The sequence below is a fragment of the Podarcis bocagei genome, assembly GCF_964188305.1.
Source record: "Podarcis bocagei genome assembly, chromosome: 14".
Classification (NCBI taxonomy): domain Eukaryota; kingdom Metazoa; phylum Chordata; class Lepidosauria; order Squamata; family Lacertidae; genus Podarcis; species Podarcis bocagei.
The window spans coordinates 34,560,320-34,575,761 of record NC_138139.1 but is presented as its reverse complement, the minus strand read 5'-3'; the positions used below and the strand labels follow the sequence as shown (position 1 = coordinate 34,575,761).

The following is a 15,442-nucleotide window of genomic DNA, read 5'->3' as shown; positions in this document are numbered from 1 at the left end:
CACTATCTGATTTAACTTCATGATAACATGCATTTCCCTGATTGGATGAGGTTACTGGAGGCAGAAGTCCATGTTTGCCTGTTTTTAAAAATAAAAATGGCTCCAAAGCTGCAAATTAGAGGCAGAAGCAGGTATACCCAGGGAGTAAACCAGGTGCAATAAAGAAGGTTAACCGGAATGACTTGAAGCTTCACATGCGTAACATTCTTCTTCCTAGTTTTTTCTTAAATGAGTGAAAATTTGGCACGTTTCATACATTCTCATCACACTATAGCTACCTCACCCCTTGACACCACATAGGCAACACTGAGATAGGACCTGGTGAAAATCAGCTTCCTGTGTCCCTAACCTGGGGTGTTGCTATACAGATGAAACTTACTGGCTAAACAGAATCAACAATGGCAAAAAAGTTAGGTGGACGACTCTATTGAAACACTGCCAGCTGTTGGCTATAGGTAGCATCTCCATAGCTCAGTGGTAAAGCATCTGCTTTGCACACCAAAGGTCCCATGTTCAATCCTTAGCATCTCCAGGTAGGAACAGAAATGTATCCGTTCTGAAACCCTGGAGATCAGGTACTGTCAGTCAGGGAATACAGGGCTACTGAGGGAGATGGACCAAAGGTCTGACTTGGTATAATGCAGCTTCCATTGTCCCTATATTCCTAACTACATGCAACGAGAAGGGGGCAAATGGGGTGGCAGTTGACAAAAAAAGATGGTAGCCCTGAGCTAAAATATGAGCAAGTTGAACTTTGCATTCGAAAAAGGGCAGGTGGAGAAAACTCTCCATACGGCCATTTATGTAGATCTGTCACTCTTTGTCATATTAAGAACCACTGTTCTCTGATGCATGTTTCTTTGTGTGCCACCATTTTGCCCTGTATTCCAGGTGTCATATAGGAGGATGCTAGGAAAGGTCTCCTTGCCCAGTTGCTTCCCACTCAGAAACCAAATTCTGCCCACCTAGTTGCATTTATCATCCATTAACAACAACAAAAACAACAAGACAACAAGAAGAAGTTGGATTGCCACTGTAGCCATTTGGATTGTCGGCCGAAGAAGCACACTGCTTCTTAACAGCTTCTTGGCACATTTTATTAAAAAAAACCTTTGAGAGAACCTTTTATTCTTTGACATTTTATATATTATTTTCCCATTTATTTTCTACTTATGTCCATCACACTTTTGGGAACCACCTAAGGCTTCTTTGAGGGGGTAAGGTGAAGACCAGGTCCCTTAAGTTGAAAACACACCTATTCTGCAGCCATGGCTGCACATTTGCTTTGCATTCAATCTTGTAAAGCTAATTATAGCCATTTCCCCCCCTTCCTCCTTTTCATTTGTAAACTGAACCCATTTCCCCAGAGGATATTGCGTCCATAACGTGCTGAGTCAGTTCATTTCCAGTGTAATTGGATAGAGTGGAATGTTTGATTGCATTCATTTTGCAATTCCTTTCCGTTTCTTTTTTAACCTCTCTGGGGTTGCTTTGGTTTTCTTTTATTAATCCTCAGCTCTGCTTTCTTTTCTTTTCTTTTTAGTTACGGACGACTTTATGCTGCAGACCCCTACCACCACACACTTGCTCCAGCAACCACCTACGGCGTTGGTGCCGTGGTAAGTGCTGATTTATCTACTCCCCTCCCCCTTCCCTGCCTCCCAGTCTGCCCCCGAACCTCCCCTCCTCCTCTCCTCTCCCCAGTTCTTAGCAATGGTTGACATCTTCTCACTTTTCCTTAATTGAATTTGTCTCTTCTGCTAACGGCAGCTAAAATGCCACATTAATCCTTCCCGGTAAACTTGACAAATGTCTTAATTTCTTGGCAATGTAGCACACATAAGGATATATATATATATATATATATATATATATATATATATATATCCATCCTAGGTGAGCACTTACCTTAATGGAACAATTAGTCATTTTGATAATTAAATACATCACAAATTGAACGCCTTCACAGTAGCCTCCATTCTTTTTCTTTTCTTTTCTTTATTCCCCCCAACCCCCAATCTTTTGCCTTGAATTTACATTGCCTGAAGGTTCAAGTCACACCAGTGATTATAAGTATAAAGAGCTGAAACTGAGATTTCCCAGCTTCTGCTGTCAGTCAGCCTGAATCCCTGCTATTTTCTCTCCCTTATTATTAGAGTTAATATTTAAAATTATAGCTGTACTGGAAAGAGTAGAGGATAGGAGAGTATTCAGCAGTCCTCTCCAGTTGTTGCATAAAGTTAACCAGGCGCGTACACACACACACCCTCCACAGGAAGGGTGATTTATGTGAAACTGAAATGTACACATAAAAAGACCCCATGGGGACATTTTGTTGGGCAATACTGGCCTTTTGCATTAGGAGAAAATAACCCTCCCGGGGCGTTATGTGGGACCATGTTTATCTTAAATTAAGATAATCAGGGCAATCAAGCAAAATGTTAGTCACAACCAATGGAAAAGCAGCGAAATGAAAATTAACTGCAGAAAACTGTGAGTCCATTTGATTTAATCAAGACTGATTCACACCCAACTTTTGATGTATCTGTGCCCAGTATTAATACATACCCATCCCTTCCACTCTGCAGTATAGTCTACTCATAATCCAGAATGTAGATGGACTCACCCCCATTTTAGGGACGTGTTGCAGAGCAGGCAGGGCAGAAAGGGAAGGATACAACAGCTACACACCCTTTGATCCCAGCCTCACCCTCGCAAGCATACATTACTGTTGTTCACATAATGCTTTCAGGATGTGCAAATTAGGAAGTTTTACACTGAAATGTGAACTGAATTGAATTTCTTCTACAACTCTTATGCTGTTGGTCTCCAACTCTTGGCAGCCCCAGAAGCCAGCATGAACAATGGTCAGGGGTTATGGGATTTGTAGTACAACAACAACATCATCTGGAAGGGCATTCCCCCTTTTCTGGCTTAAAGAGAGTGTGTATCTTTGAACAGGGAACATGAGGCACAATGGATCCAGTTGCAGATGATACAAATGTGTGTTGCCAAATTGTACATGCACCAGGGTATGCAAATAAGTTCTCTGAATGTGTGATATCCATGTACAGATGATGGATAAAATACAAGATGAAAAATAAAAAATGACAGTCTTTTGCATCTCTCTAGCAATTGTTCACAACTTTCACAAAGAATTTTTTCTCCAGGAGTGTGAAAGTAATGTAATTGGATGGGAACCCAGACATCTTGTAATCACGCCAAGGTCTCTCGATCTGGTTGAGTCTAAATTTATATCACCTAAATTTATTTTCACCCAGCTTTTTGTTTTTAAATGGATGTACCTTCATGTAGCTAGCATGAACTACTTGTGTTTACTATGCAAAAGAGACCCTAAAATATACTGGGGTTTGGGGTTCTCATTTTTTGCCACAGTTTTGGGAGACAGTAATGTTTCTGAATACCAGCTGTTGGAAACTGCAGGAGGAGAGAATCCTCTTTTGCTTGGGTGCTGCATGCAGGTTTCCCACAGGCTTCTTGTTGGCCACTGTGAGAAGAGGATGCTGGACTAGATGGGCCACTGGCCTGATCCTGCAGGGATCTCCTTATGTTCTTTCCAATCACTTGGTATCAAATGGGCGACATTAATTTTATTATTATTGTTATTATTTATAATTTTGCGGAGATTAAAGATGCAGAACCTACGCAAGAAAGATTTATTCTGGTTTCTATTTCTCCCGTGTTTCACATGAAGAACAACCCCCCAAATTAGCTTCCGTTTTTTACTTTAGGTGGAATATGACAGTTTCTACTTCCCACTAGCCCTGGGCTTCCAATAGTACAGTGGTACCTCGGGTTAAGTACTTAATTCATTCCAGAGGTCTGTTCTTAACCTGAAACTGTTCTTAACCTGAAGCACCACTTTAGCTAATGGGGCCTCCTGCTGCCGCTGCGCCGCCGTAGCATGATTTCTGTTCTTACCCTGAAGCAAAGTTCTTAACCTGAAGCACTATTTCTGTGTTAGCGGAGTCTGTAACCTGAAGCATATGTAACCTGAAGCGTATGTAACCCAAGGTACCACTGTACATCATGCACTAGTGACAGTCACATGCGCAGCTCGGTAGTAGAGCACATGCTCTAAATATAAAAGGTCCCAGGTTGAACATCTGGCATCTCAAGGTACAACTGGGAAAGACTTGCTGTCTTTCAGACCCCATGGAGAGCCATTGCTGCTCAGTGTAGATAGCACTAAGCTAAACAACTAGCTTAGTGTTGGTGGTTTCCTAGGTTCTTTATCCCTCTCCCAATAAATTTCTCTTATCTTATTAAAATTATTATGATGATGATCTTAAAATCTTTCAGATGATTTGCTTAAGCAGAAGCCAACAACTTGTACTCAGTGCAGAATGTTGTCTTTAGAGGCCAGTCATCAAAATGGGATGAGATGGAGTGGGATGAGGGATTTGTTCTGCCATTAGGCAATCAGCACTCTCCCATCTGATCCTTCTATCCCCCGCTTCTCTGCCCAGCTACTGCACTGGGGTTTTTTCTAGACCCTGTAATCTGGCTTGCTTTCTCAGGTGCAGTGGAGAACCCTATCCCATCAACAGTGCTGAAGTAAGTTTTAATTTCCAGTCCTGTTTGCTTCTGTACTTGGAATAGGGAAGGAGCACTGTCACCCTTGGGCTGCAAGATGTATTGGGCTGGCCCTGGGTGAGATGGCACCCTATTTCATTTCAATGAATGCAAAACTATCGCAGGGCACTGTGTGCTTGCGCGCACACACCATTCCTATTTCTAGGCATACTTTTATGGACTTTCCCTTTGAAGCCCACTGGAAGCGGGAATAGGACAAACTCAGGTCTGTTCCCATGCACAGCTTGGATGGACCAGGCTGTCATGGGTCTATCTATCCCCACTGGGAGCACGGCTGTATGGATTTCATTTGGGAAAGGTCTATATCTCAGAGGAAGAACATCTGCTTTGTATGCAGAAGGTTCCAGGTTCAACAGATAGCATCTCCAAACAGTGATTGCTGTCTCAGAGGAAACAATTCAGGTGCTCAGGGGTTTCCTAACCCTAATTGTTGTTTTTTATTTGGAATATTTACGCTGTCTTTCCTCTGCAAAATTTCCTACTGATACTTTATTGGAGGGTGTTAAGGAATGAGTAACAGGTTGAGGTGAAATTGGAGTGTCCTGCTTGGCAAAACTCCTGTTGTGTTTTGAGGTAAATGCAAAAAAAAAAAAGTTTCAATAATCAAGAGCAAAATTTCCTACAATGCGTTTTATAGATGCCTATGAAAAGTCATTTGAGGTTTGGGCAATTACCAAAAAATATATTCATGTATATATTTGGGTATAATTTGTGAACGAAGCAGGAACTTAGGAGGCCTTACACCAAGTCAGCTAATGGGTCTATCTAGCTCTGTACAGTGGTACCTTGGTTCTCAAACTTAATCCGTTCTGGAAGACCGTTCCAAAACCAAAGCGTTCCAAAACCAAGGTGTGCTTTCCCATAGAAAGCAATGCAAAATGGATTGATCCATTCCAGACTTTTAAAAACAACCCCTAAAGCAGAATTTAACATGAATTTTACTATCTAACGAGACCATTGATCCATAAAATGAAAGCAATAATCAAGGTACTGTACTATGAAATAAATAAGACAGTATTGTAGATGATTAAAAAATAATTTAAAAAATTCTTACCTGCACTGATGATAGTCATTGTTTGAATGGGGGGCTTTTATCCATTTCCAAAGTCACACACTCAATCAATAGCTGAACTGGCTTCCACACAGTCACAAAAACAAATTAGCCTCAAAAACAAAAACGCAAAATAAATAGCAAAAACAAAAGCGCCAAACTTAATCCATTCCAGAAGTCTGTTTGATTTCTGAAATGTTCGAAAACCAAGGCGCAGCTTCTGATTGGTGCAGGTGCCCCGGAAACAATAGCTGACAGCCATATCAGATGTTCAGCTTCTGAAAAACGTTTGGAAACCGGAACACTTACTTCCAGGTTTTCAGCGTTTGAGAACCAAGCGTTTGAGTACCAAGGTATTTGAGAACCAAGGTACCACTGTATTGTCTACACTGACTGGTGGTGATTCTCCAGGAATTTAGACAAGGGGACATTCCCAGCCCTGCCTGGAAATGCTGGGGATTGAACCTGGGACCTTCTGCATGTAAGCCTCTCCCACTGACCTATGGCCCTTCCCCAACATCAAGGTGCCTTATACTGAGTGAGAGCCAGCGTGATGTAGTGGTTAAGAGCAGTGGACTCGTAATCTGGTGAACCGGGTTCGCGTCTCCGCTCCTCCACATGCAGCTGCTGGGTGACCTTGGGCTAGTCACACTTCTCTGAAGTCTCTCAGCCTCACTCACCTCACAGAGTGTTTGTTGTGGGGGAGGAAGGGAAAGGAGAATGTTAGCCACTTTGAGACACTTTAAGGGGAGTGAAAGGTGAGATATCAAGTCCAAACTCTTCTTCTTCTTCTATCCAGTTCATTATTATCTAAGGCAGCTTCCTGTTCAAGCACTGGATTCGATCCCATTCTTGATTCACATGTGTTGCCTTATTCCAAATCAGATTACTGGTCCATCTAGCTCAGTACTGTCAACACCTTGGCATCAGGTCTCCAGGATTTCAGAACAAGATCTCTCTTAGAGATGTCAGGGGTTGAACCAGGGACCTTTTGCATGAAGAAGAGGTGCTCCACCCATGGAGACATGGGCCTTAAGAACCCAAGAGCTTAAGAAGAGCTCTGCTAGGTCAGGCCAATGGGGCCATTGATGCCATTCTCATAGTGGGCAAGCAGATGGCCATCATGGAATACCTGCAAGCAGGACCTGAGCACAATCCCCTCCTGTGGTTTCCATCAACTGGTATTTAAAAGCACACCCCCCCCAGGCCCCCATCATATAACCTCACTAAATGGTCAGCTGGCACCTGTTTGAACAGCTTTGAGTGGTGTGTCCTGAACCTTGCTTGCAAAAAATATGTGAAAAAGAAAATTAACATTGCAAATCCCGTTGTGAAGAAAAGCAGATGTTTAAAAAACAACCCATCAAATTGCTTTGTTTCAGAATGCTTTTGCACCCTTGACTGATGCCAAGACTAGGAGCCATGCTGATGATGTCGGTCTCGTTCTTTCTTCATTGCAGGCTAGTATATACCGAGGGGGATACAGCCGTTTTGCTCCATACTAAATGACAAAACCCATAAAAACCCTTCCAATGTGGGGGGGGGGGGAAAGGAAGCTTTCCGAGGCCTGGGTATTGCAATACATGCAATAGTGCATCATTTTAGCAACTCTAAAAATAAAATAAAAAAGAGGAAAAAAATCTACATTTTTTTATCTTATACCTCAGATATTTTGTTCTGTGTATTTTAATATCGTGGGTCTTTTTCATTTCCGAACGTTGCATAGTTCGATTGCTGGCTGTAGAAGGTTATTATTATTAAATTATATTATGATTCATTATGATTAATTATTCTTATTTTCATTGTTGTGGTTGAACTAGAAAGCTGCTAGAAACTAATTTAAAAATAAAATAAAATAAAATCTGTTTGGGGGCCACAATCAAGACTGCTATATCATGTAAATGAATTATATATGCTGAATATTAAGCTATCAGGATTCCTCACTTGTTTTGTAAGAGTGTTAAAGTGACATCAGGGTCCCCCCTCCCTCCTGCGCATCTAACATTTATTTTTGTTTTATAAAGGGGAGGGAAAAGAGGAGAGTTGAGACGGTGGCGATGGGGGCCCAACACGATTAAATCGTAAAGTGGGGCCGCCACTGCACCCATCGTCCCATATCAGCTGTTTTAAATTATTCACTATTTATTCAAAGCCAAAGGTTATGTTGTTAATTTTGAGGCTGGGGCGGGGCAGGGGCGGGAGGGCGGAGAGAGGGGTGCTTAAACTGACACCTGTACATAAAATCTAATTTAATGCTGTCCAGAGGGCACCCCTTTTCTAGGCAACCCACCAAGTCAAGATCAGCTCCAAGCATAACTAGTTCTTTAGGCAAAAAAATAAAAATAAAAATAAAGAGAGAGAAACAAAGAAAAGAAAAGAGGAGAAAGAGAAAATCTCTGCTAGTTAGAACATAAACAAGCTTTCTTTTTATATTTCTTCCAGTATAATAAATTATTGATATCATTGCAGACTTTTATATTACGGGAGGATTAAAAAAATAATGATAATAATGATAATAATAAAAGGTGATAAAAGCACTGTTTCTATTTTTTTTTCTTTTTTTCCAAAAAAAGAGAGAAAGTAATAAAAAAGTTAAATTCTTTGTACCGGTTTAATGGGGGTGGGGTGGGTGGGGCGGGGCAGGGGGGCGGGGAAGTGTATAAAATTTACATCTGTGCAGTGGAATTATTATTATTATTATTATGACACACCTACGGCGCTTTAGGTTTAGACCAAGAGATAAGAGACAAAAAACACACGTATAATCATTTTTACAGAATTTAAAATGCTGCTCATATTAAATAAATAAACATAAAAAAGTTTATATACGCATTTTACAAGTACTGCAACCATTGAGTGGAGAGAGAGGGAGAGAGAGATTGAAAAATAAATAAATAATAATCATGGTATTTTCATCTGCTTGGTACTTTTTGAAACATGACCGTGTCGTGTAAGCAAACTGCAATTCTTCGACATGTTCCAAGCCTGTCCCACTTCCCAACCCGAGGCTGTTGTGTTTGAAATTGGCTGGACCCAACTAAAAACAAAAACACCAGACTCATCAGATGAACAGAAGGTGGTTTGATGTCAGATACTTCCCATGTCTGATTCGCTGATGGTTCCCCCCCCCCCCAAAGCACTGAAGAAACTCACGCCAAAGAGGCAGTTTCTGGCACAGCTGAAAAATTGCAGTTTGTCTGTACATCTGTTGTCCTGTTTACAAGTTAACCTAAGTTGGGGGTGTTTGTCAGGGGAAACTTCTTGTTTTTTGTATTTAAAACAAATAAAAAGCAGAAAAAAGACTGTCTCACGACAGTTCTTTGGTTTTCTTTTTTTTGTTCTTTGCTGAAGATAGTTATTATATTCTCATCTGTATGGTGCGGGCCTAAGAAAAAAAGGGGGGCGAGCACTTTATAGTTAAAAATAAAAAAAAATAAAAATGATCAATTCACCGCTGTGAACCTGCCAACTCGCTATAAACAATTCTGCTTTTTAAAAAGTGTTTGTGAAATCAGGCTTTCCTCTTTGTCATCGTAATGTGCATGTGATATGATCAGTTGAACGATAAACCATCAATAAAGTTTCACAAGATTTCAAAACGAGGTTTCTGGAGCATTTATATCAGAAGATGAAATATATATATGCACATATATATAAAAATATATATGTGTGTGTATGTAGATCGTCTTTGTCAAAGCCAAATGGGAGGGAGAGCCACACACAGGGGTAGAGTCAGAGAGCGTAAAGGGAGGAATATGCATTTATCAATGGAAAAAATATTGGCTAGTAAAAAAGAAATGTATTCCGCTAGCCAGGGAATGGACCATAACGTCTGTCATGTTGAACCCCCATGCTTTAGACCTAGATTGAAATCCTGAGAAATTCATGCACAAATCACAAATCCAATAATTCTTCTGTCCCGCTGCCTCCTATCTACTCCACTGAATCAGAAGCTGCCTTTAAAACCTGAAGGGAGTCTCCAAAGCAGTTTGAGGCTAGGAATGAGGTAGAGGAAGGGATGTATCAAAAGCAAAGGAAGTTCAGCTTAAGCACACCCCTACCCAAAAGTATTGGTGAATTCTGGTGAACACAGACAAATCTTGTGCAACCGAGAGAAGGGTGCACTCCATGTACACAAAGCCTGCCCTTTGTGGAGGGAAATTGGGAAGTCTGTGTGGGTTGGGAGCAGGATCCATAGCTCCCATATCCACAAGACCTTGCTAGATTGAGACACAATCTAGTTGATCCAAACCATTGTGGCGATCCATTCTTTTCCATTCCAGCGCTTGTCAAAAGTTCCCCGTAGCTTTAGTTTAAGACTTGCTTTGCTAGAGTATAAACATTTGGGGATTGACTCCAGCTGCAATTACCCCAGCTTATTGTCCCAAACTGTGCGTGCAAAGCACCAGAATCTTCTTCCTGTGCCTGCCTCTAGGGCCATTTCCCCAAACTGGTGTCCCCCCGATGTTTTGGACTACAACTTCACACAACACATAGTCGAACAATGGAACTCGCTCCTACAGGAGGCAGTACAGTGGACCCTCCGGATACAAACTTAATTCATTCCAGGGGTCCGTTCGCAGCCCGAAAATTACATAAATAGAGATGCGCTTCTGCGGATGTGCACGGTGAAACCCAGAAGTATACACCTCCGGGTTTGCCGTGGCTGTAACCCGAAGATTCCGTATCCAGAGGGATACGCAAGTAGAGATACGACTGTACTGGCCACCAACTTAGATGGCTTTAAAAGAGGACCAGACAGATTCATAGAGGAGAGGGCTATTGAAGGCTACCAGCCATGCTGGCCATGCCAGTTGCTGAAAACCACAGGAGAGGAGAGTGGTCTTGCGCTCAAATCCTGCTTGCTGGTTTTCCACAGGCATCTAGCTGGCCACCAAGAGAATAGGATGCTGGACCAAATGGGCCATTGGTCTGACCTAAGAGGCTCTTCTTATGATCTTATGTTCTTATTCCCTAGCAGGCACAGCCAGCAAGGCTAATAGTCAAGGATGATGGGAGTTGGAGTCCAGCAATATCTAGAGAGCAGCAAGTTAGGAAAGGATGCTCTGTGACAGGCATAGGCAAACTCCAGCCCTCCAGATGTTTTGGGACTACAATTCCCACCATCCCTGACCACTGGTCCTGCTAGCTAGGGATGATGGGAATTGTAGTCCCAAAACATCTGGAGGGCTGGAGTTTGCCTATGCCTGCTCTGTGATAGATATGCAGCTTTCAGAAGATAATCTGTGTGATCTTTCTCAGTGCGACAAATTTAGGAGATGTTTTACATACACACACACACAATTTCACAAAATAGTGAGGGAAATTTTTAGTGTTTAGGTTGAGAATGGTCATTCCTGGTGCGCATTTATATCTGAAATGCCAGGGAATTCACCAGATATTAGTGTTCAGAAACCAAGGGTGCTTACAGATGTAACTTGAAAAGGGACTTTCTTCACCTTGTTTTTCACCTGTGGAGGGAGCCCAGATTTCCCCACCTTCACAACAATGCATTCACCAGACATACTTATCAGCAATTTGAATGCTGAGTCTGGTTGTCTTTCTTCAGGAGAGCTGTCTGCCTTGTTTTATTTTGCTTAAATAATAAGTGCAGCATAGTTGGTGCTTGTTTAAGCAGTCATTTGTCACTTTATTTCCCCCAAAGGAAAAACCATTTTAGACCTGGAAGAAAAAACCCAACAATTTAAGAGGATGTGAGTGGTCGGGTAGGTGATGTCACACGCACTAGCCAGTCAGTGCTGTGCATACCGGCATATACTACAAACTGGTAGTACTAATTTCCTCTAAGATCAATCCTGGACAGGGAATTTGTTACTCCAGTCCTGGAGAACCCAGTGACATGACTTCTCAAACAATGCATGTCTGATGCACTCTGAAATACCTTTTTAAAAAAACAAAAATAAAGTAAAATTAGCTGTTATATAAATATTTATTTTCTTACAAAAAATCATTTTGCACACATAGATCTCCTGATGTGTGGGTGATAAGTTAGTTTGTCATTTTGATTTGAAGTAAGTGGCTGTATCGCAACTTAGGGGCAGTCCCCAATAAGTATCTGATGTCTAATTCTTAGAGATAATTGCAAACAGATACGGTTGCTGAATGCTGTTGGAAAATATTTTTGTGAAAACTCCTAGAACACTCCGGTCATTCATTTTATTCAAATGTATGTCTGATATAGGGAATGTTTTTTTTCCAGTTATATAAATTATTACTGATAATATGAATTTTGATTTTAAAAGAAATGATTAATACCATATGTAGAATATCGTGACTTCAAAACAGTTACAAATCTTTAAAAACCCAACAAGTGTGTATATCTGTCTTTAGAAATTAGTGTTTATATCACTACAGTGGTTTGTGAATAAAGAAAAAAATGGTTTGTAATATTAAAAATAAAAGCTTAGTCTGAAATGGTGTAAATAAATCTGTGTCCAGAGTTGTTGCTATTGTTTTCTCTCTCTTCTTTCCTTCTCTTTCTTTCTTTCTTTCTTTCTTTTTTGGGGAGAGTACTATAACCATCCCATTTTTAGCAAAGTTACTTAAATAACGCAAACAGAGTGCAGAGTTAAAAGAAATTCTGCTAACATCATACTGAATAAATTCTGGTAACACCATACGGGGGGGGGGGAATAGGACAAAAACACCATCTAAATTGAGGGGATACAAACAGAGTTTTTGTCTTGTACATTACAGGGAGACATTCAACCAAACATATAGGGGAAAACTCCTTCAGAACTACACAGCCACTCAGTGCATGTGCTACCTCACCAAACATCATGTCACTCTGCCTGATTGCTAAGCAACACTTGAATCCACCTCCACTTAGCTGGTTGACTTAACATTAACAGAATTAACCCTTAAGTTCCACACAAAGTGATCTCTGCTGTTGCACCTCCAGCAGTTGTTCTCTCAACCATTTCACAAATAATAAAAATTAAATACGTTATGTATGTGGGACCCATACAGCTACTTCAAACATGCCCCTGAAATAATATAAGATACTCATCTCTACTCCACAGTCTACTTGCAATCTAAACACTGACCATGGAGGAGGCAAGAAGAAAGAAAAGAAGGACAGCAGAAGAATGACTTGAGAGAGAAGCTGTATGTAGCTTAGTAGTAGAGCATCTGGTTCCTTGTCTGATTGTTGATTATTAGCATCTCCAAGCAGGAAAGATCCTGGAATATATGGGTTCAGGTGGTCCCTGAGGTACCCTGGACCTAAGCTGTTCAGGGTTAATTAATACAATGCTCTGAACCTAGCTTGGTAGTAAATGGGCAGCAAGTCTTGATGCTTTAACAATGAGTTGTCAGCCAGGTGCCCCCATCAGCAATCTGGCCTTCTGATTCCACACCAGCAATCCAGCCTCAAGTTTACTAGTCTATGGATTCAATGGTCAGGCTATCCTTGTCCAGGAGCTTAGCCAAAAGTAGGTAAGTAAAAGCAGCTTGACACTCACATGACTTGGGCCATGGGGCTCACAACACTAAGGATGGGAGAGCAATACAATTTAGTTCACATTTAAAGATGAACCTACCTCAATATCACTTTCTGAAATGATGTGCAGACCAAAATACAACCAGACCCTAAAATTTGCACTTCGCTGATGGCTAGGGATAGAGAAGTATTTGATCAACTTTGTTTTTTAGAAATGAAACACTAAATTTGCACTTTCTGAAACAGTATGAAGCCCAAACACAGGCATCCTTCAAAATTCACACTGCTCTGAATTTTGCAATGCAGTTCCTAGCCTAGTGAAGGGTACAAAAAATTATATACTAGGGAAAAGTCTGCACAGACTGCATATATTAGTGGAAACAACATCTAAGACATTATATTGGAAGAAATAGCTTTACAAAAATGTGCCTCTTGGGCAAAATTGAGCATACAAGCATGCGTACAGTATACAAGTATAAATTCAGACTAAAATACTGATGAATTTTCACGAGGATTTTAAACAACAGCAACAACAAAAATCACAAACTGATGTGGAAATATGGAGACTTGAACTAAACACTGGAAAAACCTAACTAACTAAAACCAAAATTGAGAGATTTGCCCAACCCTATCCTCAAGTGGCTTTCTATTCCTTCTGCACCTACAGCCGGCAGTAACCTAAGTGGGGTACAAATGACAATCCCCAGTTGCTCCCTCAAGCTGCTTTGAAGGAGTGTAGGTGGACCCCTGCATCTAATGGTCAGAACTGCCAAGTTGGAATCATCAAATAGCGTAAAGGAGGACCTGGTTTGTTCTTCTGCACTTTAGCCACACAGAGGTCAATAGTGATATTCACAGTACTTGTCTTAATCTACCTGCTTTATTCTACTGCTTTTACTGTTTTGCTGCAGTGGCCATGATGACTATAAACATTCATTTTTAACAATGAATAAAAATAAAGCTGGGGTGTGCCAGAAACTGAATTCGGCAAATCAGGGGTTAAACCAAACTTACGATAAGAAACAGGAGCAACAGAGAGAAACCAAAACTGACAAATTCCCCCATCCCTACTTAGTTCAGAGTCATGGCCTGTCCTGACCTTTCAAAAAGCTACACCTGCTTCCGACCATTGAATTCTGTGTCTGCCAGCTCTGGCAGTTCACAGGGCAGAAGGAGAAGTCAAGGAGCCTATCAAAGAGACAGTTGGCCAAAGAAACGTGTGTGCAGTTAGACAAGAATTTAATAAAGTCTCTTGAGTCTTCCATCTTACAGAGATAGGTGAGTTGGTCAAGCCCAGAGATCCTGAGTTATAAGCCTGTCTTGAAGCAGACAAGGCATCTCCTGGGTTACCAACGACATTAAGGAACCACAAGTTGCATAAACAATGGTCTGCTCAGGAGGGTTGACAAGTGCAAGAGGGACAGACATCTATCCCCCTTGAATTATTGTGCGGGAAAGAAAATTTTAACATGTACAGCTTGACATTCAAGGATTAGAAGAACACCACCTCAACCCACAGTTTCCTTTTCTCACAGTGGCCAACCAGATCCTCCAATAGCAAGCCTATAAACAGGACCTGGGTGCATCAGCACTCTTCTCACTTGAGATCCCCCTCAATTGGTATTCAGAGGCAGATCACCCCCAATCGTGGAGGTGTTTGCTTTATATCCAGTCATGCTATGACTGTAGCTTATGTTAACTGTCTTAGGGGCTGTGCATGCAATGTGTTATATACAGTTAGCACATGACAAGGGAGGTAAATCTGAAATCAATCCCAATGTCCTAACTTGTGCATTCATCTGAACTTCTGAATAAGGCCTACAAGTATGGTCAGACACAAGTATCTTATTCTATGTTATCGACAGTACCTCATAACTTCAGACATACTGACGCCTAGGTAGACCTGAAATTTTGCTTCTGTGTGTGCAATAATGAGGTGGTGGAGTCCCAATGTAGAAGAATTGACTGTACCACTTTTGACTGCAGCCAGAGAAAATCTTCTTTTTGAACACTTCTTTATATATGAAAATGGCCCTGCAAATAGATGAGGTGGGTCTAGCAAGGAGTGAATTAGGCTAGAACACTTTGACCTGACATTCAAGTTCTCCTCACTCTGTCTTTCTCGGAAGTTCTTACATGGCTGAACATTCAAATATGTGATTCACTCGCCTAATATCTAAAGTGGTACAGCCCACAATACCACCTCAAGGATTCTACCACTTCATTTTGTATTACATGAGCCTTGAGTAGATCATGCATTAATTGTGTGATAACCAGGGCTATTTTTTTTCTAGAAAATGAGGTGTGGAAAC

General features: G+C 41.1%; 1 protein-coding gene across 35 annotated transcripts in view; it reads left to right on the top strand.

Annotated features, from left to right (window-relative positions):
- Window positions 1-7,210, top strand: part of RBFOX1 (RNA binding fox-1 homolog 1) — a 1,500,640-nt gene extending 1,493,430 nt beyond the window's left edge. For 31 of the 35 annotated variants that reach the window (XM_081170147.1, XM_081170155.1, XM_081170177.1 and 28 more), the window contains 2 exons: window positions 1,544-1,619; window positions 7,051-7,210. In XM_081170147.1, coding sequence (XP_081026273.1) covers window positions 1,544-1,619; window position 7,051 — 77 coding nt within the window. In that variant the 3' untranslated portion in view covers window positions 7,052-7,210. The remainder of the gene's footprint in view (window positions 1-1,543; window positions 1,620-7,050) is intronic. The other 4 variants (XM_081170175.1, XM_081170150.1, XM_081170149.1 and 1 more) reach the window with 1 other exon arrangement.
- Window positions 7,211-15,442: the final 8,232 nt, after the last annotated feature.